Genomic DNA, 25,705 nt, shown 5'->3' with positions numbered 1-25,705 from the left:
AACACTGCTGCTCTCTCTTCATCTGACTATGTTTTGTCTCACAGTCCAAGAGCATCTGACTGTCTCGGTGGTGGCACAGGTCTACTCATTTCTCCGAAGTGGAGATTTTCTCTTTTCTCCCTCTCTCACCTGTCCATCTCCTCATTTGAATTATATTCACTGTCACCCATCTACTCAAGCTTAACATTGTTGTCATCTATTGCCCACCAGGTGCCCTTGGAGAGTTCCTCAAGGAGCTTGACACCTTGATAAGCTAATTTCCTGACGATGGCTCACCGCTCTTCATACTTGGCGAGTTCAAACTCTCGACGTCTGCCTTCGACTCATTTCTTTCCAACTCACTCTTTCCTCTCCTTGCCTCTTTTGACCTCAATGTTTTCTAATCCCCTCCAACTCACATGGCAGGCAATACGCTTGACCTCATCTTTACTAGAGGCTGTTTGACCACTAATCTCAATGCAAACCCCACTCCAGGTCTCTGATCACTTCTTTCGGTCAATTTCTGTCTCCCTTTTCTCCAACCCTAACCACTTAGCCCCTACCCAGATGGTCATGCGCTGCCGTAATCTTTGCTCTCTCTCTCCCACTACTCTTTCCTCTTCTATCCTATCATCTTTCCCTTCTGCTAAATCATTTTCCCTCCTGTCTCCTGATTCTGCCTCTTTGACCCTCCCCTCATTCCTTTCCACATCTTATCACTTGCACTGTCCCCTTTCCTCCCAGCCGGTTCTCCCCTCCCCTCCTGCTCTGTGGCTGTGACTCATTACGAGCTTACAGAACAGGGCTGCGGGCAGCTGAGTGAAAATGGAAAAAAACTAAACTTCTGGAGGACATATCATCCTTTCACACCCTCCTCTCTACCTTCTCTTCCTCTGTATCCACTGCTAAAGCCCCTTTCTATAACTCAAGCTTCTGTCTCTAACCATTATGTACTGCTCAAAAAAATAAAGGGAACACTTAAACAACACAATGTAACTCCAAGTCAATCACACTTCTGTGAAATCAAACTGTCCACTTAGGAAGCAACACTGATTGACAATACATTTCACATGCTGTTGTGCAAATGGAATAGACAACAGGTGGAAATTATAGGCAATAAGCAAGACACCCCCAATAAAGGAGTGGTTCTGCAGGTGGGGACCACAGACCACTTCTCAGTTCCTATGCTTCCTGGCTGATGTTTTGTTCACTTTTGAATGCTGGCGGTGCTTTCACTCTAGTGGTAGCATGAGACGGAGTCTACAACCCACACAAGTGGCTCAGGTAGTGCAGCTCATCCAGGATGGCACATCAATGCGAGCTGTGGCAAGAAGGTTTGCTGTGTCTGTGAGCGTAGTGTCCAGAGCATGGAGGCGCTACCAGGAGACAGGCCAGTACATCAGGAGACTTGGAGGAGGCCGTAGGATGGCAACAACCCAGCAGCAGGACTGCTACCCCCGCCTTTGTGCAAGGAGGAGCAGGAGGAGCACTGCCAGAGCCCTGCAAAATGACCTCCAGCAGGCCACAAATGTGCATGTGTCTGCTCAAACGGTCAGAAACAGAGTCCATGAGGGTGTTATGAGGGCCCGACGTCCACAGGTAGGGGTTGTGCTTACAGCCCAACACCGTGCAGGACATTTGGCATTTGCCAGAGAACACCAAGATTGGCAAATTCGCCACTGGCGCCCTGTGCTCTTCACAGATGAAAGCAGGTTCACGCTGAGCACGTGACAGACGTGACAGAGTCTGGAGACGCCGTGGAGAACGTTCTGCTGCCTGCAACATCCTCCAGCATGACCGGTTTGGCGGTGGGTCAGTCATGGTGTGGGGTGGCATTTTTTGGGGGGGCCGCACAGCCCTCCATGTGCTCGCCAGAGGTAGCCTGACTGCCATTAGGTACCGAGATGAGATCCTCAGACCCCTTGTGAGACCATATGCTGGTGCGGTTGGCCCTGGGTTCCTCCTAATGCAAGACAATGCTAGACCTCATGTGGCTGGAGTGTGTCAGCAGTTCCTGCAAGAGGAAGGCATTGATGCTATGGACTGGCCCGCCCGTTCCCCAGACCTGAATCCAATTGAGCACATCTGGGACATCATGTCTCGCTCCATCCACCAACGTCACGTTGCACCACAGACTGTCCAGGAGTTGGCGGATGCTTTAGTCCAGGTCTGGGAGGAGATCCCTCAGGAGATCATCCGCCACCTCATCAGGAGCATGCCCAGGCGTTGTAGGGAGGTCATACAGGCACGTGGAGGCCACACACACTACTGAGCCTCATTTTGACTTGTTTTAAGGACATTACATCAAAGTTGGATCAGCCTGTAGTGTGGTTTTCCACTTTAATTTTGAGTGTGACTCCAAATCCAGACCTCCATAGGTTGATAAATTGGATTTCCATTGATTATTTTTGTGTGATTTTGTTGTCAGCACATTCACCTATGTAAAGAAAAAAGTATTTAATAAGATTATTTCTTTCATTCAGATCTAGGATGTGTTGTTTAAGTGTTCCCTTTATTTTTTTGAGCAGTGTATATATATATATTTTTTAATATGGTTCTTGAACACTTAGAGAATGTCAGTAGATGTGGTTTTCCTGCAAGAGTTACATTTCAAAAAAGCAGAATTTGAATATTTAAAGAGGAGCTGGGTTGGTACCTTACATGGTGAAACATACACATTTATTTCATTGAATTTCCCAAAAGGGAAAAATCAGGTGTTTATAGATATAATTCAAGCCATATTAGATCAAATCCAGATAGGAACTATTAATTTATCAGATTACCTAAATCATGCATTCGATAAGATTGACAGACGTAGCAATAAATAAGGCAAATTCAAGAAACCTCCAAAGAGGCTGAAAAATGTATCTCTACAAATAATAGAAACACAATGGTGCAGATTGAGGCCACGTGGTGGAGAGTGATGCTGGCAATGGAGATGGGGGTGTGAGCAGGTGGGTCTGGGCAGAGGTGATGTTGTGGATATTTGTGTGCGTCTTTATGTTGTTTGCATGTGTATATTTTGTATTGTAAAAAAATAACAAGGACAAGCGTATCAAGATCATGTGTCTATACAAAATGAAGTGATTCTTGATGTTTTCTCTCTGAGCGGATCTTAAAACAGCATCAATCTGAGATCATACTTTCCTTTTCTGTTGCCTCCTACAGTCAAATCCCATCCAGATGTATTTAGAATCCTAAACCTCCTCACGGGTTACCGAAGGTCGCCCCTCTGACACTCAGCTGATCCTCCACATCAGACCTGGGCTAGCTACACACTCAGATTATAACGCCGCCACTCAGATGTGATTGTTACACTGACATCACATGGAAATCAAAAGAGGGTTGTCTACGGAGATAGGTGGAATGGGCTGAAAGTAGCTGAGGGGTGGGATTAAAAAGCTTATGATCTGTAACAGTTATGACAGAAAACATTTTATATCATGTATACCGGAGATGTCTGAGTACTATATATCCTAAATCTAACGTGATCTAAAACTCAGGCGTGGCTTCGGAACAAGTCTCTGAATGTCCTTGAGTGGCCCAGCCAGAGCCCGGACTTGAACCCGATCAAACATCTCTGGAGAGACCTGAAAATACCTGTGCAGCGACGCTCCCCATCCAACCTGACAGAGCTTAAGAAGATCTGCAGAGAAGAATGGGAGAAACTCCCAAAGTACAGGTGTGCCAAGCTTGTAAAGTCATACCCAAGAAGACGTGAGGCTGTAATCACTGCCAAAGGGGCTTCAACAAAGGACTTAGTAAAGGTTCTGAATACGTATGTAAATGTGCTATTTTATTTTGCAAAAATTGATAAAAAACAGTTTTTGCTTTGTCATTATGGGGTATTGTGTCTAGATTAATGAGGGAAAAAAGTAATTTAACCAATTTTAGAATAAGGCTGTAACATAACAAAATGTGGAAAAAGTCAATTGGTCTGGATACTTTCCGAATGCACTGTATATTTATAAAACTATATCTTTATTTTATAAATACTGTGTAAAAAAGCACCATGCATGTAAAATGTGTGTAAAATATATATATAACAAATACACTGAACAAAAATATAAACGCAATATGTATAGCTTTGGTCTTATGTTTTATGAGCTGAAATAAACGATTCCAGAATTTTTCAATACGCACAGAAATCTGATTTTTGTCAAATTTGGTGCAAAAATTTAATTACATCCCTGTTAGTGAGCATTTCTACTTTTCCAGGATAATCCATCCACCTGACAGGTGTGGCATATCAAGAAGCTGATTAAAATGCATAATCATTACACAGGTGCACCTTGTGCTGGGGAAAATAAAAAGGCCACTCTAAAATGTGCAGTTTTGTCACACAACACAATGCCACAGAGCATGCAATTGGCATGCTGACTGCAGGAATGTGAATAAAACTGGGTTTGCATAATTCAAGCATTTCTGTACAAACTGTCAGAAACAGTCTCAGGGAAGCTCTCAGGGAAGCTCATCGTCCTCACCAGGGTCTTGACCTGACTGCAGTTCAGTGTCATAACCAACTTCAGTGGGAAAATGCTCACCTTTGATGGCCACTGGCATGCTGGAGAAGTGTGTTCTTCACGGAAGAATCCCAGAATCAACTGTACCGCGCAGATAGCAGTGTGTATGGCGTTGTGTGGGCGAGTGGTTTGCTGATGTCAACATTGTGAACAGAGTGCCCCATGGTGGCGGTGGGGTAATGGTACGGGCAGGCCTAAGCTACGGGCAATGAACACAATTGCATATTATCGATGGCGATTTGAATGCACAGATATACCGTGACGAGATCCTGAGACCCATTGTCGTGCCTTTTATCCACCGCCTGTTTCAGCATGATAATGCACGGCCCCATGTTGCAAAGATCTGTACACAATTCCTGGAAGATGAAAACATTCCAGTTCTTTCATGGCCTCATACTTGCCAGACAGGACATCCATTGAGCATGTTTGGGATGCTCTGGATCGACGTGCGCAACAGCGTGTTCCAGTTCCTGCCAATATCTAGCAACTTTGCACAGTCATTCAAGAGGAGTGGGACAACATTCTACAGACCACAATCAACAGCCTGATCAACTCTATCCGAAGGAGAAGTGTCACGCTGCATGACGCAAATGGTGGTCGCACCAGATACTGACTGGTTTTCTGATCTACGCCCCTACCTGTTTTTTAAGGTATCTTTGACCAACAGATGCATAAAAAAATCCATATATTAGCATTTATATTTTTGTTCAGGGTATATACATAAATAAACAAAGGAAATGTGTTATGGTATGCAGTATACAAACCCCAACCACTAAACAAGATGTAGTCAGAACATCTAAGACAGCACAGGACTTTGTACAGAGGGAAGCAGGGACGCCTGTCAAAAAAAAGAATCACCATCCAACAGCCATTAGTCAAAGAACAAACGGAATGTTGTTATTTCAGGGAATGACTTTCAAGGAAAAACATGTGTGGCGGTAAAACACACACACACACACACACACACACACACACACACACACACACACACACACACACATACACACACACATACACACACACACACACACACACACACACACACACACACACACACACACACTTAGCTAAACTTAAGTAGAAATAATGCAAGTCGTTCCATGTCAAATCAAATCAAATTTTATTTTTCACATGGGTGGAATACAACAGGTGTAGACCGTACCGTGAAATGCTTACTTACAAGCCCTTAACCAACAATGCAGTTCAAGAAATAGAGTTAAGAAAATATTTACTAAATAAACGAATAAAAAATAATAATAATTAAGTAACACAAGAAAATTACATAACAATAACGAGGCTGTATACAGGGGGTACCGGTACCGAGTCAGTCGAGGTAATTTGTCCATGTAGGTAGGGGTAAAGTGACCATGCAAAGATAATAAACAGCAAGAAGCAGCAGTGTAAAAACAAAGGGGGGGGGGGGGGGGGGGTCAATGTAAATAGTCCAGGTGGCCATTTGATTAATTGTATAGCTTTGGGGAAGAAGCTGTTTTGGTAGGAGCCTTTTGGACCTACAGTCGTGACCAAAAGTTTTGAGAATGACACAAATATTAATATCCACAAAGTTTGCTGCTTCAGTGTCTTTAGATATTTTTATCAGATGTTACTATGGAATACTGAAGTATAACTACAAGCATTTCATAAGTGTCAAAGGCTTTTATTGACAATTACATGAAGTTGATGCAAAGAGTCAATATTTGCAGTGTTGACCCTTCTTTTTCAAGACTTCTGCTGTCAATTAACTTCTGGGACACATCCTGACTGATGGCAGCCCATTCTTACATAATCAATGCTTGGAGTTTGTCAGAATTTGTGGGTTTTTGTTTGTCCAGCCGCCTCTTGAGGATTGACCACAAGTTCGCAATGGGATTAAGGTCTGGGGAATTTCCTGGCCATGGACCCAAAATATCGATGTTTTGTTCCCCGAGCCACTTAGTTATCACTTTTGCCTTATGGCAAGGTGCTCCATCATGCTGGAAAAGGCATTGTTCGTCACCAAACTGTTCCTGGATGATTGGGAGAAGTTGCTTTCGGAGGATGTGTTGGTACCATTCTTTATTCATGGATGTGTTCTTAGGCAAAATTGTGAGTGAGCCCACTCCCCTGGCTGAGAAGCAACCCCACAAATGAATGGTCTCAGGATGCTTTACTGTTGGCATGACACAGGACTGATGGTAGCGCTCACCTTGTCTTCTCCAGACAAGCTTTTTTCCGGATGCCCAAAACAATCGGAAAGGGGATAAATCAGAGAAAATGACTTTACCCCAGTCCTCAGCAGTCCAATCCCTGTACCTTTTGCAGAATATCAGTCTGTCCCTGATGTTATTCCTGGAGAGAAGTGGCTTCTTTGCTGCCCTTCTTGACACCAGGCCATCCTCCAAAAGTCTTCACCTCAATGTGCATACAGATGCATTCACACCTGCCTGCTGCCATTCCTGAGCAAGCTCTGTACTGGTGGTGCCCCGATCCCGCAGCTGAATCAACTTTAGGAGACGGTCCTGGCACTTGCTGGACTTTCTTGGGCGCCCTGAAGCCTTCTTCACAAAAATTGAACCACTCTCCTTGAAGTTCTTGATGATCCGATAAATGGGTGATTTAAGTGCAATCTTACTGGCAGCAATATCCTTGCCTGTGAAGCCCTTTTTGTGCAAAGCAATGATGACGGCACATGTTTCCTTGCAGGTAACCATGGTTAACAGAGGAAGAACAATGATTCCAAGCACCACCCTCCTTTTGAAGCTTCCAGTCTGTTATTCAAACTCAATCAGCATGACAGAGTGATCTCCAGCCTTGTCCTCATCAACATTCACGCCTGTGTTATCGAGAGAATCACTGACATGATGTCAGCTGGTCCTTTTGTGGCAGGGCTGAAATGCAGTGGAAATGTTTTTTGCGGATTCAATTAATTTGCATGGCAAAGAGGGACTTTGCAATTAATTGCAATTCATCTGATCACTCTTCATAAGATTCTGAACTATATGCAAATTGCCATCATACAAACTGAGGCAGCAGACCTTGTGGAAATTAATTTTTGTGTCATTCTCAAAACCTTTTGCCACGACTGTAGACTTGGCGCTCCGGTATGGCTTGCCATGCGGTAGCAGAGAGAACAGTCTATGACTAGGATAGCTGGAGTCTTTGACTATTTTTGTCAGAGGAAGGCCCTAAAAATGGTGGTAATGGTACAGAGGTCCTGGATTGCAGGAAGCTTGGACCCAGTGATGTATTGGGCCCTACCTTCTGTAGTGCCTTACGGTCGGATGCCGAGCAGATGCCATACCAAGCGGGGATGCAACTGGTCAGGATGCTCTTGATGGTGCAGCTGTGGAACTTTTTGAGGTTCTGGAGACCCACTCCACTTCAGCCCCATCGATGTTAATGGGGGCGAGTTCGGCCCTCATTTTCCTGTAGTCCACGATCATCTCCTTTGTCTTGCTCACATTGAGGGAGAGGTTGTTGTGATGGCACCACAAAGCCAGGTCTCTGACCTCCTCGCTATAGGCTGTCTCATCATTGTCGGTGATCAGGCCTACCAATGTTGTGTTGTTAGCAAACTTAATGATGGTGTTAGAGTCGTGCCTGGCCATGCAGTCATGAGTGAACAGGGAGTACAGGAGGGGACTAAGTACGTACACCTGAGTGGCCCTGCTGTTGAGGATCAGTGTGGCAGATGTGTTGTTGCCTACCCTTATCACCTATGGGCGGCCCGTCAGGAAGTCCAGGATCCAGTTGTAGAGGGAGGTGTTTAGTCCAAGGGTCCTTAGCTTAGTGATGAGCTTTAGGGGCACTATGGTGTTGAACGCTGAGCTGTAGTCAATGAACAGCATTCTCACATAGGTGTTCCTTTTGTCCAGGTGGAAAAGGGCAGTGTGGAGTGTGATTGAGGTTGCATTCGTGTTCTTGGGCACAGGGACTATAGTGGTCTCCTTGAAACATGTTGGTATTACAGACTCAGACAGGGAGCATTTTCTTCTTTGCTTATGGCCTTATATAACTCGTTGAGTGCGGTCTTAGTGCCAGCATCGGTTTGTGGCGGTAAATAGACTACGAATAACATAGATGAAAACTCTCTTGGTAGATAGTGTGGTCTACAACTTATCATAAGGTATTCTACCTCAGGCGAGCCATACCTCAATACTTATTTAATGTTAGACATCGCTCACCAGCTGTTATTGACAGACGTAGCTGCTCTGTCCTGCCGATGCATGGAAAACCCAGCCAGCTATATATTATCCGCGTCATCGTTCAGCCACGACTCGGTGAAACATAAGATATTACAGTTTTTAATGTCCCGTTGGTAGGATATTCTCGACCGTAGATCATCGCGCTTGTTTTCCAGTGATTACACGTTGGCCAATAGAACCGATGGTAATGGTGATTTACTCACTTGCCTATGAATCCTCACAAGGCACCCCGATCTTCTCCCTCTGTATCTCCACTTTTTCTTCACGCGAATGACGGGGATTTGGGCCTGGTCTCCGGAAAGCAGTATATCCTTCGTGTTGGACTCATTAAATAAAAAATCTTTGTTCAGTTCTAGGTGAGTAATTGCTGTTCTGATGTCCAGAAGCTATTTTCAGTCATAAGAAACGGTAGCAGCAACTTCATGTACAAAATAAGTTACAAACAATGTGAAAAATACAACCTATGCCAATCCCACCCCAAAAACCAGTGTACAGTATCAGTTCTCTATGTTTGACAAGTAGTATGAAGCTGTGGCTTGGAGTATTGCTTCACCATACTATGTAATGTATTCCCTGTGAATGTGTTGATAGTTTTTCTCCCCCATTCAGAGAAATGTGTAATTGAAATCACTTGCATTATTTACCATTTAGTAGTGTGAAGGTACCAGGTTTGACCACTAGATGCCACTGTTCCTGCTATACCACCACACTCTTCTATTCATTTTGCTGGTCCTTTGTGTTTATTAAATAGATCACAACATAGATCACCCTGTTAATTAAATCCTTGTTTATTTAGTTAGTTAAATGCTTGTTTAGTTAGTTAGTTGAATCCTTGTTTAGTTATTTAGTTAATTCCTTTTATAGTTAGTTAGTTAAATCAATGTTTACTTATTTAGTTAAATCCTTGTTTAGTTATTTAGTTAAATCCTTGTTTAGTTAGTTAGTTAAATCCATGTTTAATAAGTTAAATCCATGTTTAGTTAGTTAAATCCCTGTTTAGTTAGTTGGTTAAATTCTTGTTTAGTCAGTTCATGAATTCCTTGTTTAGTTAGTTAGTTAAATCCATGTTTAGTTATTTAGTTCAATCCTTGTTTAGTTAGTTAAATACACATTTAGTAAGTTATATCCTTGTTTAGTTAGTGAGTTAAATATTCTTTAGTTAGTTAAATTCTTGTAGTTATTTAGTTAAATCCTTGTTTAGTTAGCTAAATACATGTTTAGTAAGTTAAATCCTTGTTTAGTTAAGTCATTCTTTAGTTAGTTAAATTATTGTAGTTATTCAGTTCAATCCTTGTTTAGTTAGTTAGTTAAATCCATGTTAGCTACTTAAATCCATGTTTAGTTTGTTAGTTTAATCCTTGTTTAGTTATTTCGTTTAATCCTTGTTTAGTTATTTAGTTAAATCCTTGTATAGTTAGTCAAATCCTTGTTTAGTTAGTTAAATACATGTTTAATTAGTTAAATCCTTGTTTAGTTCGTTAGATTCTTCTAGTTATTTAGTTAAATCCTTGTTTAGTTAGTTAGTTAAACCGATGTTTAGTAAGTTAAATCCATGTTTAGTTAGTTAGATAAATCCTTGTTTAGTTATTTAGTTAAATCCATGTTTAGTTAGATAAATCCTTGCTTAGTTTGTTAGTTAAATCCATGTTTAGTTAGTTAAATCCTTGTTTAATTATTTAAATCCATGTGCATGATGTGAAAGGGAAGGCATTCCACAAAGAGGCATCAAATCTAATAGTGAACATACTTGGACAATGGGTCCTCAAGATTGTTAAGTTGCAAAATGTAACACTTCAAATAAAATGTGCCTTTTTCCTTTTAAATTTATTAGAAACAATCTTCATGTTTATTGTTTACTCAATGTCCTTTCGTTCTCTTTACAAGGTCCATCCAGATTCTGCTCTAGATCAGCCATGCTCTCCTCCACTGGAGGAGTTTAGTTTACTGTAGGCTAATATCACATCAGCACTCAGCCCTGCCACGTAGGAGTTGGCTGGCTGCAGCTCGTCTTGGCTGCGAACGACTCACCTCTGATGGATTTGTGCAACTACATCTGAGCCTCCGATCCAATCCCCACAGCTGATGCCAAAGTCCATCATGCGGGTGTTTCTCCCATCTCCAATTTCCTCATTAGAAGTTCATACAATTTTGTGTGTAAGTGTGTGTCTACGTGTTCTTTAAGTATATATAAATTGTGTGAGAGCATGTGTGTATTTGTCTTATGAGAATTTATGTATAACAATCCAACTTAGCAGAATGCCCGGAATACATATGTCTTTTGTATATTCTTTTAGAGTAGACTAGAACTACTCAGAAAAAAACCTACACATCTGAAGTGACTGAGAAGCAAGTCTCCCAATATCCTCGGGCTGAGCTCTGTGGTTGGAACTGAAGTGACATGTGAATCCCTTTTATGACTTTATTATGTCTTTATCCACCCACTCAGATTACTGTATCTTCTATCTGCTCGGTCAGGGGAGTTTTGGTGAACTCTGACCACCCCTGAGGAGGGGATGGACAGGGTCAAATGGGAGTCGGGGGGTGGGGGGGGTAAATAGTTTGATGATTAGACTATGAACTAGAGAGAAGCGAACATTGCACCATAGTGTACTTTCCCACTAATGAGAATCCTTTATTATAAGTCCCAATGACTGCCTTACTGTAGATATTCATTTGAGAAAGAAAAAGTTGAACATTTGGTTAATTCGAGTTTAGCAACCTTTGCTTTGTCCTACAAGGGTGTCAAACTATCCTCCAGTCTGATTTGCTCTGTAGAGACATGCCAGAGAGTGTATTTACGAGCGTATCACATGTCATGACAAGTTATGTATAGAATGAACTAAAGATGACATTATAGAATCAGGCAATACTTAAAATCAGAAAAAAACGAATGTTAAATTAGATGCTTTCTCTGGATAGCGTTCAATTTGTTCATTAGGCAAGACAAGGAGAACTAGAAGGGCATGGAGAGGGATACGTTTGTTTTCTCTCTGCACAATAAAGCAGAGTTCACTGCCAGTTCAACAGATATTTCAACAGGGACACAAATGGAATGTCTAGAAGAGACCCACATAAGGCTTAGCAGCATTCAGCACTCTAAAGTTACAGATGATGACGACCTATGAAGGAATGTCATCATGTCTCCTGACAGTCAGAAAAAGCATGCAGGTTCTGTAGAGGTGTATCTGAAGTTCCTTTTACCTTGGGGGTAAGAGTCCGCTGTTTGATTAACATGGGGTCTCTTAATGGCAGAGGAGCGATAAACGATGTGATGTCGTCCGTCTCGGCCCTCCTCATCCCCCGCCCCACCCCCTCGGTGCTCCAGGGGTTCGATGAAGAACTCCTCCCGCCCCATGCGGATCATTCCTGCCTGAGAAAGATGAGATGAGAAGGGGGTTGAACTCTACAATCACAAGGATCTATCTAACTGGAAGAAAAACAACTTTAAATAACACTTTGAGAATAACTTAATTGAGAAGGGAAATGCACAATAATCAATATATCCACCACTTTAAAGCTCGGCCCGAAGAGAGGACAACATTGACAAAAATACAAATTACATGAGACTGCAAAGAAACATGAGTTGATCAATATGGGGCCAATTTATATCAACCATCTGATCAACAATTTAGATAAGCCAAAACAGCGGTACTAATACTTCAATAAATGCAGACAGACAAAATGTGGCGTGACAGCCCAAACCAGGTGGCCCCCTATCCTGTGTCTGTCGTGGAAAATGGGGAACGGGGAAGAGGAGGGATGTGAATGTAAACTTTAAAACACACTGTGACTGGAACAGACACGCCTGTTCAGGGTCAGCTCAACACTGCTTCTCTCTCTGACCCCGACTACAGAGCTAGAGAGGGGCTGCTGAGACTGCCATTTAGCACAGCCTCCTGAGAAATATTACACAAGAAGCTGTCACATCCTCCCGAGGTTTAATTACCAAGGAAAGGTCTGGACTCTGCATAAATCGACACCAGCAGTTACACCTCGGTTAGCCAACTCTCTGAGCCACTGTGAAGTCAAACTTAACCTGCCTTACCACACAGCATGGCTAAGTACACATCTTCCACTCAGAAAATCAGTTGCTCAGTCACCTCATCTCAGGAACTCTAGAACTCTAACAGCTTATTAAAGTCATGCTAAGGAATAAAGGAAAGATTCTACTCTGGGCTACAGGAATGAAGCACATACCTCAGTCTTGAAAGCAAGAATTGTTACTGCAGCAACTTTGAAAAACAAATAAACTAAGTCAAGTCATTTTATATTAAACAATGGTGCAAGACTGGGGTTTTTGCAGACTAATTCTTTCCATTTGGCTACACTGTCATAGACATCCAAACCCGTAATCTGAAATAAAACTCTGTCTTCAACAACAAATAACTTTCCCAGATGTCAAATTCTCTCTTGCCAACTGAAAATCGTAAACTAACATTTGAGGGATCAACTTCACTTAACTATCACAAATAAATCACTAGCTCTCACTACCAGCTTTACTGTCAGAACAAGTCTACAGTGTCCACACAGTTGGATCAGTGGTCCACTAATCAGGTATTATACCCACACCACTCTGTACATCTTTAGCTGGAAAACGGCATAAACATTGTAAACGTTGACAGGAGAAGTGAAGGAAAAGTTAGCATAAACCATGCTGAATTGCAGAATCTTTTGAAGATGTGATCCAGCTCCACTGTAACAATGAGACTTTTCCATAAGCCTGAGAGGCTCCAGAGCCTGCCTGGACTGCCAAGAGTGAAATAGGAGAGCAGAGCCTGAGAGAGAGGGCCTGAGCAGCTCCGTCCCGGTTTCCAGCTCAGAGTCAGGCCTGCCTGAGGCGGAGGGAGGGTTCTGATGGAGAGAGCAGCGCTGTGCTGCCTTTGGATCGTTGGATCTGGCCAAGAGGGTCAGCCTGCTGCCTCGCTAAGAGACTGGTCGCCCGGGAGACCTGCTGTTCATTCCCTAACTTTTCAGTGTTCAGTGTGTGTGTGGCGTATGTGTGGCGTATGTGTGTGTGGCGTATGTGTGTGAGGGGGCAGGAAAATACATTAATCCAGAGGTAGTTATGTCTGTAGGGAGGAGGAGGAGCACAAAGCCTGCATGACATGTTCCAACTTTGCCTTGGAGCCAGCTTTCTGTCTGTCTGTCTGTCTGTCTGTCTGTCTGTCTGTCTGTCTGTCTGTCTGTCTGTCTGTCTGTCGGTTGGTCTGAACAGGGGTGGAAGCACGTGAGCACTACCTTAGCTCTCACAATGGACAGCTCTGTGTGAAATGACAGATAATGTATACTGCAGCTAAGTACACCTCTTTGAGGTAATGACAGCTTTGAAAGGGTTGACAATAGTAATCTTTTCAAGTTGATATGAATGAAAGAGCCATTGTAAAACCTAACCCTGGGTAACTAAAAGTTATAATAAACTCTCAATTTTTACTGCTGGATTTATATTTCAGTGGAAGGGCCATGGAAAAGAGAAAATACAGTGTTTAAACTGGAAATAAAGTGGATAAGTTGTTTCCCAATGACAGCGTCCTCACACTCTATGTTGGAAAGGAAAGTTTAAGAAGACTATATGGGGCCATATCCATAATACTTGATTAAGAGACATATTTCCATTGCACAAAAGCATGACCTTATGTTCCTTGGCAATACTTTCCATTGTAAAAAGGCCAAAAGTGTTTAAAAACTTGTTGACTCACAGTATTCAGTGTTAGTTTCTCATTGAACAGGTCATTGGTTTACATGACCCTCACTCACACTGCTCCAAAGAAGGGATTTCTAAACATCCTCAAGCTTCCTCTCAACCTTTAATTCAATCAGCACTCCACTCATGATACTGTGTTAATTGTCAGCCTTTTCAACATAATCTAACACATCAATCGATTACATTCAATCAAATCTGAGATGAGATGTTTTGTTGAACATTGGAAGTGAATTGTGCCAGTTGTTATTGTGGCAAGTGAAATAGACACTCATATTGTGCCACCAAATCTCTGGGATTCAAGGATTAATGAGTCCTGGAGCAAACATAATTTTCATCCTGAGTTGGATACAGTATAAAGTCCTGAATTAACATAAACAAGTCAAAATCGTCAGTTTCAAATAAATAAAATATCATCAACCATGTTCATTTTCAAGCCTGGCAAGAATCAAAGGTGCTTTGATAATACAGGCCAAGCTACTTATGATTTGAGTTGGATTGTTGATGTTCATTCCAGTTATCTCCTTCATTTCTCTGTTAACCACTGGCAACAGGAATGTAGGACATCAGAGAGAGTAGAAACTGAAACCCCTTTTGGGCTGCCTCCCTTCACTGTTCATTACAAGCTGTCATTCAAACTCACGGCAGCAGAATTCTACTTACAGGTGTCAGGAATCAACACAACCACATCAATATTAATATCAACACACGATGATAAAAGCCCAATAAAACAAGAACTATATAAAGTGAAATATGCTCTAGTCTGGTCTAACGCACACAATCTGTCTCCCTCTCTCTCTCTCAAACTCACACACACACACACACACACAGACACACACACACACACACACCCACGGAAGCACACACACACACACGGAAGCACACACACACGTTAAAATGTCCTGGATCATCAGGTCAGATCTCACATGTATTGACTGCCTTATGAATTCTCTTGGTTCACATCCACGGCACACTGCTGTTTTCATTTTGGAGAATGCAACTCCTGCAGGGATTGGACGAGCCAGGTGGCTGACATCCCATCTCCTACTGTAACTACAGACAGGTCCAGACGGGAACCATCAAGACCAATTCTTCTACTGTAACTACAGACAGGTCCAGACGGGAACCATCAAGACCAATTCTTCTACTGTAACTACAGACAGGTCCAGACGGGAACCATCAAGACCAATTCTCCTACTGTAACTACAGACAGGTCCAGATGGGAACCATCACGACCAATTCTCCTACTGTAACTACAGACAGGTCCAGACGGGAACCATCACGACCAATTCTCCTACTGTAACTACAGACAGGTCCAGACGGGAACCATCACGACCAATTCTCCTACTGTAACTACAGACAGGTCCAGACGGAAACCATCAAGACCAATTCTCCTACTGTAACTACAGACAGGTCCAGACGGGAACCATCACGACCAATTCTCCTACTGTAACTACAGACAGGTCCAGACGGAAACCATCACGACCAATTCTCCTACTGTAACTACAGACGGGTCCAGACGGGAACCATCAAGACCAAATCTCCTCCTCTTCATTCCCACTCATCACTTTCACATTGCATTTTGGATAGAGTCACAAACAACCCTTTGTCCATGTGCGCTCTGAGACTCTTTTCCTTTGAAACATTTCCTTTGCAACATATTTCTATACAGGTCACACTCCTCCTACACACCATGAAATACATCAACAACTCTAAATGCTACGGTGTCAGTCATGGAATTCTTCCAAACGCTATATATATATATATATATATATATATATATATATATTAAATCTGTGTAATTGGACTGAGTCTCGTGGCACCGAAAGAAAGCTGACACAGAACCAAACAAAAAACAAACATGACAAGATATTTATTGGCTTCCATGTTTGTGATGAGTGTTCTCTAAGGAGGTCAGCTTTATTCAGGTGTATAGACCTGTTCTCTACCGCAGAGGCCTTGTGTCTTCCAGGTCAAAGATCCTCTTTTCACTCCAGCTGGGCCTGTCCTCTCAACTATAAATCCTGACAAGAGCGTCAATATGTCCCTTTGAAACAGTAATGTAACACACAGCCTGCTGGACTGGGTCTACAGCCTGCTAGACTGGGCCTACAGCCTGCTGGATTGGGCCTACAGTCAGATGTACTGGGCCTACAGCCTGCTGGATTGGGCCTACAGCCTGCTGGACTGGGCCTACAGCCAGATGGACTGGGCCTACAGACTGCTGGACTGGGCCTAAAGCCAGATGTACTGGGCCTACAGCCAGATGGACTGGGCCTACAGCCTGCTGAACTGGGCCTACAGCCAGATGGACTGGGCCTACAGCCAGATGGACTGGGCCTACAGCATGCTGGACTGGGCCTACAGTCAGATGGACTGGGCCTACAGCCAGATGGACTGGGCCTACAGCCAGATGGACTGGGCCTACAGTCAGATGGACTGGGCCTACAGCCTGCTGAACTGGGCCTACAGCCAGATGGACTGGGCCTACAGCCAGATGGACTGGGCCTACAGCCTGCTGAACTGGGCCTACAGCCAGATGTACTGGGCCTACAGCCAGATGGACTGGGCCTACAGCCAGATGGACTGGGCCTACAGCATGCTGGACTGGGCCTACAGTCAGATGGACTGGGCCTACAGCCAGATGGACTGGGCCTACAGTCAGATGGACTGGGCCTACAGCCTGCTGAACTGGGCCTACAGCCAGATGGACTGGGCCTACAGCCTGCTGAACTGGGCCTACAGCATGCTGGACTGGGCCTACAGCCAGATGTACTGGGCCTACAGCCAGATGGACTGGGCCTACAGCCTGCTGGACTGGGCCTACAGCCAGATGGACTGGGCCTAAAGCCAGATGGACTGGGCCTACAGCCTGCTGGACTGGGCCTACAGCCTGCTGGACTGGGCCTAAAGCCAGATGGACTGGGCCTACAGCCAGATGGACTGGGCCTACAGCATGCTGGACTGGGCCTACAGCCAGATGGACTGGGCCTACAGCATGCTGGACTGGGCCTACAGTCAGATGGACTGGGCCTACAGCCAGATGTACTGGGCCTACAGCCTGCTGGACTGGGCCTAAAGCCAGATGGACTGGGTCTACAGCCTGCTGGACTGGGTCTATAGCCTGCTGGACTGGGCCTACAGCCAGATGGATGAGCGAAGGAGAGAGGGAAGAACATAACACCAGAAGAATGCTATCTTGTATCCTACAATTAGAACTGAGGTTTCCATCCACACTCAAACAGAAACGGATCTAAACTCCTGGTGAGAGGAAAGGAAGTGTGCCAGTGCAGTCACAGTGGGCTCCCCACTCTGTCCATCCAATGGAATAATCAAAGGCCACAGCTACTCCATAGAGAGCCAGGGGATTCTGGAATGGCCCGACCTGATAAGTGTCCCTCTTTCACCCCTCTCCATGGCCCGCTCAACACCACAAAGAGAGTGACTCCTATTGGCCCAAACCAGGGAGAGGTGCGACAGATGGCTGAAACAGTTAGCCCTGGTCCAATTTGGTGCATTTGGCTCAACATTGATTTGAGAAGGCTCGGAGGTCGTGTAAGTACGGACACAGCTCCAAACACCCCAGCCACATCCGTGCCAGAGGAGCAACATGAACAAAATTCATACAACTTAATTATAGCACAAAAGTTAACCCAACTAAATATGTGACATCTACCGCTTGTGTTGAGAAAAGACCCCTGGGACAACAGAAACTTTAGAAAGGTTGCATCTTTGTCACTAGGTTAAACACAGATGACATAGGCTATATCGTGCAAAGGCTGAAGGATTTCCAAACAACACAGAAACCATCACAACGCAAAATTGCTTAATTTCCTGAACTTTTGGGAAGCGTGTGGTCTGTATGGGATTATGGTGTCTTTGGTGGCTTGATTGAAAGTTGGATAAGACTACCAGCTGTTCTTACTGTTTGTAGTACAGAAGGCTTTCTTAAACTATGGATCCGGACCCAAAGTGGGCCCTGGGCATGCGAGAGGTGGGTCGTGAGTTATGAAAATACATCTATAATCACACACTATTTATTCTTAATTTGTGTCATTGGGGGACGATTTGGGTCATGGTGGAACGGTCAATTTCTCATTCGGGTCTCGAGCTGTAAAAGTTTAAGACCCCTTGTAGTAGAGGATTGACTGCTCTGATATTATAACACAGAGAAAGTAATATGTAAGTTATATTTAATTATAATTCAGCAACGCAATGCATCTCTGGAACAAGGTCATACGGGACAGATCACACAGAGAAGGGATGAGGGAAAAAATAGATAGATATCACACACACACACACACACACACACACACACACACACACACACACACACACACACACACACACACACACACACACAGAGACTTTAAACTGACAGGATGACCCCTCAGGACAAATTGCATAAGAGGATGGTTTCCATGACAACTGTCTGTAGCATAGGCCACAGCAGATTTGCTCAGGCCACCCAATCTAATTTAGCCTGGGTACCAGTCTCTTTAGCTAATCCACTCCCTGTACTCCATGTCATGTGCCAAGGAGACTGGCCTTTCTGCCATCTTCAAATATTAACGTTCTATCATTAATGAGCTCGAGGAAAACAGAGGATTTGATCCTGATTCGATCACCCTCACAGCTATCTTCCAATCACAACAAAAAATGTATGCACATTTTGGAACTCTTAACTTTTTTTCTCCACAGAACACATTGGTATTCGGTTACTAAGCAACAGTTTTTTGTTTGTTCAGATGCTCACATCTAAATTCTCAAACTAAATACATACAGCAATTTCAACCACAAAATGTCTTAGTTTTGATTTTAAGCATCAAAATACAACTTACTTTGTTATAAATTCTAATTTCGAAGCTCCACATGATGTCATGGAAAATAATGTTTTTTCCAACAACCAATGAGCAACTCCGCTGTAAATTCAGCGCATATTGAACATGGACATTGCCGAAAGACCAGTATTTTTTGGCAATGACAAGGAGTGGCGAGTGAAATGTTAGCTAAAGAGACTGGTACTCACACTAAATCTAACCTAAGAGGCCATACCAACACATCACTTTTTTTCTGAGAATCATTTGGTGGATGTCACTTCATCCTACAGATACTGTGGCAATGGCAACAGCTTGTGCCTCTGCTTGTAGGGCATCCCTTACTCACTTGTCCCTTAGCAGGGGTCCAGGACCAGCATCATGCCCCTGCCCTTCTCAGTGCAGCAGCCTACTCTGGACCCGTATTCATAAAGAATCTTGGAGTAGGAGTGCTGATCTAGGATCAGTTTGATCTTTTAGATCATAATGAATACACGGGGGGACCTGATCTAGGATCAGTTTTATCTTTTAGATCATAATGAATACACGGGGGGACCTGATCTAGGATCAGTTTTTATCTTTTAGATCATAATGAATACACGGAGGGACCTGATCTAGGATCCGTTTTATCTTTTAGATCATAATGAATACACAGAGGGACCTGATCTAGGATCAGCACTCTTTCCTTCTCTGAGACACTTTATGTACACAAGCTCCACTCTGCTGCTGGTCTGCTGCAGTCTGCTAATAGTGATACTCATGCCTGGCCTGCAGTACCAATGACCTGGGGCCGACCAGCAATGACCGGCATACTGAATATTGCCACACTGCCTAGTGGAGGCCGACCAGCAATGACCCGCATACTGAATACTGCCACACTGCCTAGTGGAGGCCGACCAGCAATGACCCGCATACTGAATACTGCCACACTGCCTAGTGGAGGCCGACCAGCAATGACCCGCATACTGAATACTGCCACACTGCCTAGTGGAGGCCGACCAGCAATGACCCGCATACTGAATACTGCCACACTGCCTAGTGGAGGCCGACCAGCAATGACCCGCATACTGAATACTGCCACACTGCCTAGTGGAGGCCGACCAGCAATGACCCGCATACTGAACACTGCCACACTGCCTAGTGGAGGCCGACCAGCAATGACCCGCATACTGAACACTGCCACACTGCCTAGTGGAGGCCGACCAGCAATGACCCGCATACTGAATACTGCCACACTGCCTAGTGGAGGCCGACCAGCAATGACCCGCATACTGAATACAGCCACACTGCCTAGTGGAGGCCAACCAGCAATGACCTGCATACTGAATACTGCCCCCCTACCTGTGCTGGCCAACCAGCAATGACCTGCATACTGAATACAGCCACACTGCCTAGTGGAGGCCAATCAGCAATGACCTGGGGCCGACCAGCAATGACCGGCATACTGAATACTGCCACACTGCCTAGTGGAGGCCGACCAGCAATGACCGGCATACTGAATACTGCCACACTGCCTAGTGGAGGCCGACCAGCAATGACCTGCATACTGAATACTGCCACACTGCCTGTGCTGGCCAACCAGCAATGACCTGCATACTGAATACTGCCACACTGCCTAGTGGAGGCCGACCAGCAATGACCTGCATACTGAATACTGCCACACTGCCTAGTGGAGGCCAATCAGCAATGACCTGCATACTGAATACTGCCACACTGCCTACTGGAGGCCGACCAGCAATGACCCGCATACTGAATACTGCCACACTGCCTAGTGGAGGCCGACCAGCAATGACCTGCATACTGAATACTGCCACACTGCCTGTGCTGGCCAACCAGCAATGACCTGCATACTGAATACTGCCACACTGCCTAGTGGAGGCCACTCAGCAATGACCCGCATACTGAATACTGCCCCCCTACCTGGTGGAGGCCACTCAGCAATGCCAAGCAGGGAGAAGTTTGTTTCATTATGAGATTACAGCTTTAGTTTTTACAACCCTCTGTTTTGATGCAGACCATATGAAAAACATCTGCCTACATGAAAAATGTCCTCAGTCCTTCTGTGCAGTGATACACAACCACAACAATCTACCAGGGCAGTGGTTCCACTTTTCAATCTCTCCTGCCTCTTGGATGACCTCAGTCTAGCCATCTTTATTACTATGGCATTTCCCCCACTGTCTATCAACTGAAGCTAGTAATTGAAGTCACTCACGGACAGACACTCGCCAATGAGACCGTCCATGTTTGAAGACCAGTCTTTCCCTTGATGGTTGTTTTCTGACACTGTAATCTGGACCTGTTTATTGGACAGTTCTGATCATAGCACTGCAGTGTGATTTGTCCAGGGGACATGGGAAACAACACGGTGTAAAGAGAGAAAATCACAGTGGTGTCTTTTTTTAACAAATTGTTTATCGCTAATTCTAAACGCAGACTTGTCTGAAACCTACCTTGAGAGATTATTAGTGTGTGTGTCTCTAAGGAGTATATTTAATTAAACAGAGGGGATTTCAGCTAAACTATTTCATGTGATCATTAAGGAGATGTGGTTTATTTCCTGCAGGGTGGGAGGGAGCGGGGATGAAGCAGCTGTTTGAGATATGAAGTGTTAGCCTCCAGGCACTAAAACCTCCCCTGTGCCTCCCACCTCCAACAGCACAGAGACCTGCATACTGAATGCCGCCACCCTACCTGGTGGAGGCCAATCAGTAATGACCTGCATACTGAATGCCGCCACCCTACCTGGTGGAGGCCAATCAGTAATGACCTGCATACTGAATGCCGCCACCCTACCTGGTGGAGGCCAATCAGTAATGACCTGCATACTGAATGCCGCCACCCTACCTGGTGGAGGCCAATCAGTAATGACCTGCATACTGAATGCCGCCACCCTACCTGGTGGAGGCCAATCAGTAATGACCTGCATACTGAATACTGCCATCCTGCCCGGTGGAGGCCAATCAGTAATGACCTGCATACTGAATGCCACCACCCTGCCTGGTGGAGGCCAATCAGTAATGACCTGCATACTGAATACTGCCATCCTGCCCTGTGGAGGCCAATCAGCAATGACCTGCATACTGAATACTGCCATCCTGCCCGGTGGAGGCCAATCAGTAATGACCTGCATACTGAATACTGCCACACTGCCTGGTGGAGGCCAATCAGTAATGACCTGCATACTGAATGCCGCCACCCTACCTGGTGGAGGCCAATCAGTAATGACCTGCATACTGAATGCCGCCACCCTACCTGGTGGAGGCCAATCAGTAATGACCTGCATACTGAATGCCGCCACCCTACCTGGTGGAGGCCAATCAGTAATGACCTGCATACTGAATACTGCCATCCTGCCCGGTGGAGGCCAATCAGTAATGACCTGCATACTGAATGCCGCCACCCTACCTGGTGGAGGCCAATCAGTAATGACCTGCATACTGAATACTGCCATCCTGCCTGGTGGAGGCCAATCAGTAATGACCTGCATACTGAATGCCACCACCCTGCCTGGTGGAGGCCAATCAGTAATGACCTGCATACTGAATACTGCCATCCTGCCCTGTGGAGGCCAATCAGCAATGACCTGCACACTGAATACTGCCATCCTGCCCGGTGGAGGCCAATCAGTAATGACCTGCATACTGAATACTGCCACACTGCCTGGTGGAGGCCAATCAGTAATGACCTGCATACTGAATGCCGCCACCCTACCTGGTGGAGGCCAATCAGTAATGACCTGCATACTGAATACTGCCACACTGTCTGTTGGAGGCCAATCAGTAATGACCTGCATACTGAATACGGCCATCCTGCCCGGTGGAGGCCAACCAGCAATGACCTGCATACTGAATACTGCCACACTGCCTGGTGGAGGCCACTCAGCAATGCCAAACAGGGAGAAGTTTGTTTCATTATGAGATTATAGCTTTAGTTTTGATTACAATCCTCTATTTTGATGCAGACCATATGAAAAACATCTGCCTACATGGAAAAATATCCTCAGTCCTTCTGTGCAGTGATACACAACCACAACAATCTACCAGGGCAGTGGTTCCACTTTTCAATCTCTCCTGCCTCTTGGATGACCTCAGTCTAGCCATCTTTATTACTATGGCATTTCCCCCTCTGTCTATCAACTGAAGCTACCTAATATGTTCTACGGGCGTACTAGCAGGTTAATAACTATACATGAGGGGTACATTTCTGAACGGTGCAGCACTTACCAGGCCATCACAGTTGCTGAGAGCGACGGATGTGTCCCTGACGTTGGTGACCTCTCCTACATAAAAGCAGTCGCTCTCCAGTAGAGGCTCGTAGCGGGTCTGGCTGCCCTCCTCATGCCACTCCACTTTAGCTCCGGGGGCCACCAGCCTGGAGTTGAGGCGCAGGTGCAGGTGAAGCTCCCGGCCAAACACAGTGACGTTGTAGAAGAGTGTCTCCCTGTGCCTGGCGGTGCCCTCTCCTTCCTCCGGGTCTCCATGGCTGGGGTCTGAGGCGGCTGCAGCCTCCCTCCTCCAGCGTCTGTAGACCTGCTGGTGCTGGCTGTCCAGCTGAGGTGCGGAGACAGCACCTGAGAGGAAGCGGCCCTCTGCGTCAGTGTTCACAGGCCTCACCACCCCATATTCCCTCAGGACATGCTGCAGAGACTCTGTGTGCAAAGGGAGAGACAGTCACACACTGATCAATACACACACAATCATGCATAGGAGCTCAGATGCACACAGTCACACACGCACACATGCATGCACACACACACTCAAGCAGGTACAGCTTTGGTATCTAAATAGCATGGGTAAATAAATAAATATGCTGGGTCTCACTTGATAAACATGACATCATACAATGTGAATCTGTGAATAATATAGATCAGACATTTTCCAGCCACAACTGACTTTGGTATATTCCCAACCATATCAAATAAGCCACAGGCAACAAGAAATAGGCCTATCAAACAACGTTTTAAACTTCGTTGTGCCAATTGCCAAAGTGTTCACGCCCGTTCCCCGCGCGCAGATGAGCATGCGTTTTACACCGTGGGTAGGTAGGCAGACTATCATTCTTTAGTAATTTCAAATTCTATGTTTATAACAAGACTACGCAAGACTGTATCCATCACTTTGTCGACTTCACTTTAGGTTGGAAGCAGTGACCCACCCAGTAGGCGACGCAGGGAAGGACGCGTCAAGACAGTGTGATGCTCAACGCTGTCAATTTGAAATAATCGAGGTCGTAATTAAATTAATTAAATTGAAGTGTCAAGTTTAATTTAATTCCAAACATTTATTTTACAAGTCAAAATGTACATTCTTACTTGGAGAGGTCGTTGTTGTTGTTAGGCTAACTAATAGCCTAATTGCTGTAAAAACTTCAACAATAAATTAGCAAATTCACGACTTATCAATAGTGCATGATCAATCTGCCATTGGAATGTTCTTTACATGCTGAATTTGAGCGCACGTAAACTGTGTTTGGATGCAAAATAAATGTGGAAAAAGTTGGTGTCATGCAAAAGAAAGGGAAACCTTACTGAGACACTGCATTGTTTATAAAGAAACTACCGTGCCTTACCAACTCCAGGATATGTCTGTTTCTGTAAAATATTATTGAACATTTCTGGGCTACGAAATAACCTCTGTGAAATTGACATGCATCAAGAGTCAAATCGTGATCAGATCATATTCTCAACGGTGGTGCCCAGGTTTAGCTTTACACAACTGTATAAAACGTAGCCTATAATATCACAAATCCCACATACCTATGCTATTGGATATATAAAGTCCATTCGCGTGAATTAGTTGCAGAAAAATAATAAAGAATGCAAATCCAGTCGTCACATCCATTGCAGGTCCGAAGAAAAAGACCGCACAGGATAGAGGCGGACTTTGAGATTGTAGATAAACGATCTACCAGCCCCTAACCCTCCCGAACAGATCTTAAAGCTCTCTCTCGGTCTTTGATGGTGTTCACAGTGACAGCTGAAAAACATCCACTCTCTCAAATGCTATTAAATGTCACATTCTCACATACAGGGAACATTGATAACGATATAGCTCAAATATTTGCCCACTTTAAATCGATAACAAACTTTACAAATGGGCATAAGACATATCGGTGTGGGAACCAGCACTTTCCATCACCAAATGACATTGCCTTTCCATGGTCTGTGGAGCATAACCTAATAATAATAATACTACTACTGCTACTAATACCACTACTGCTACTACTATTACTACTACTACTGCTATTACTACTACTGCTACTATCACTACTACAGATATTACTACTACTGCTACTGCTACTGTTACTACAACTACTACTACTACTGCAGCTACTACAGCTACTGCTGCTACTACTACCACTACTACTGCTACTATTACTACTTATACTACTACTGCTACTACTACTATTACTACTACTGCTACTATCACTACTACAGATATTACTACTACTGCTACTACTGCTACTACTACTGTTACTACTACTACTGCTACTGCTACTATT

General features: G+C 44.5%; 1 protein-coding gene and 1 long non-coding RNA gene across 2 annotated transcripts in view; both read right to left on the bottom strand.

The window, feature by feature from the left end:
• LOC115204532 (A disintegrin and metalloproteinase with thrombospondin motifs 2) overlaps nt 1-25,096 on the bottom strand; it is an 80,458-nt gene extending 55,362 nt beyond the window's left edge. The window contains exons 1-3 of the mRNA XM_029770188.1: nt 24,960-25,096; nt 23,428-23,852; nt 11,888-12,056 (exon numbers count right to left, since the gene is read on the bottom strand). Coding sequence (XP_029626048.1) covers nt 11,888-12,056; nt 23,428-23,852; nt 24,960-25,044 — 679 coding nt within the window. The 5' untranslated portion in view covers nt 25,045-25,096. The remainder of the gene's footprint in view (nt 1-11,887; nt 12,057-23,427; nt 23,853-24,959) is intronic.
• Nucleotides 5,158-8,927, bottom strand: LOC115204533 (uncharacterized). The gene is made up of 2 exons (XR_003880378.1): nt 8,890-8,927; nt 5,158-5,340 (listed from the first exon to the last, which is right to left on the bottom strand). It is a non-coding gene; the product is annotated as an uncharacterized LOC115204533 (long non-coding RNA).
• Nucleotides 25,097-25,705: the final 609 nt, after the last annotated feature.

This window comes from Salmo trutta, chromosome 12, assembly GCF_901001165.1.
Source record: "Salmo trutta chromosome 12, fSalTru1.1, whole genome shotgun sequence".
Lineage (NCBI taxonomy): Eukaryota > Metazoa > Chordata > Actinopteri > Salmoniformes > Salmonidae > Salmo > Salmo trutta.
This window is presented reverse-complemented; position numbering and strand designations above follow the sequence as displayed.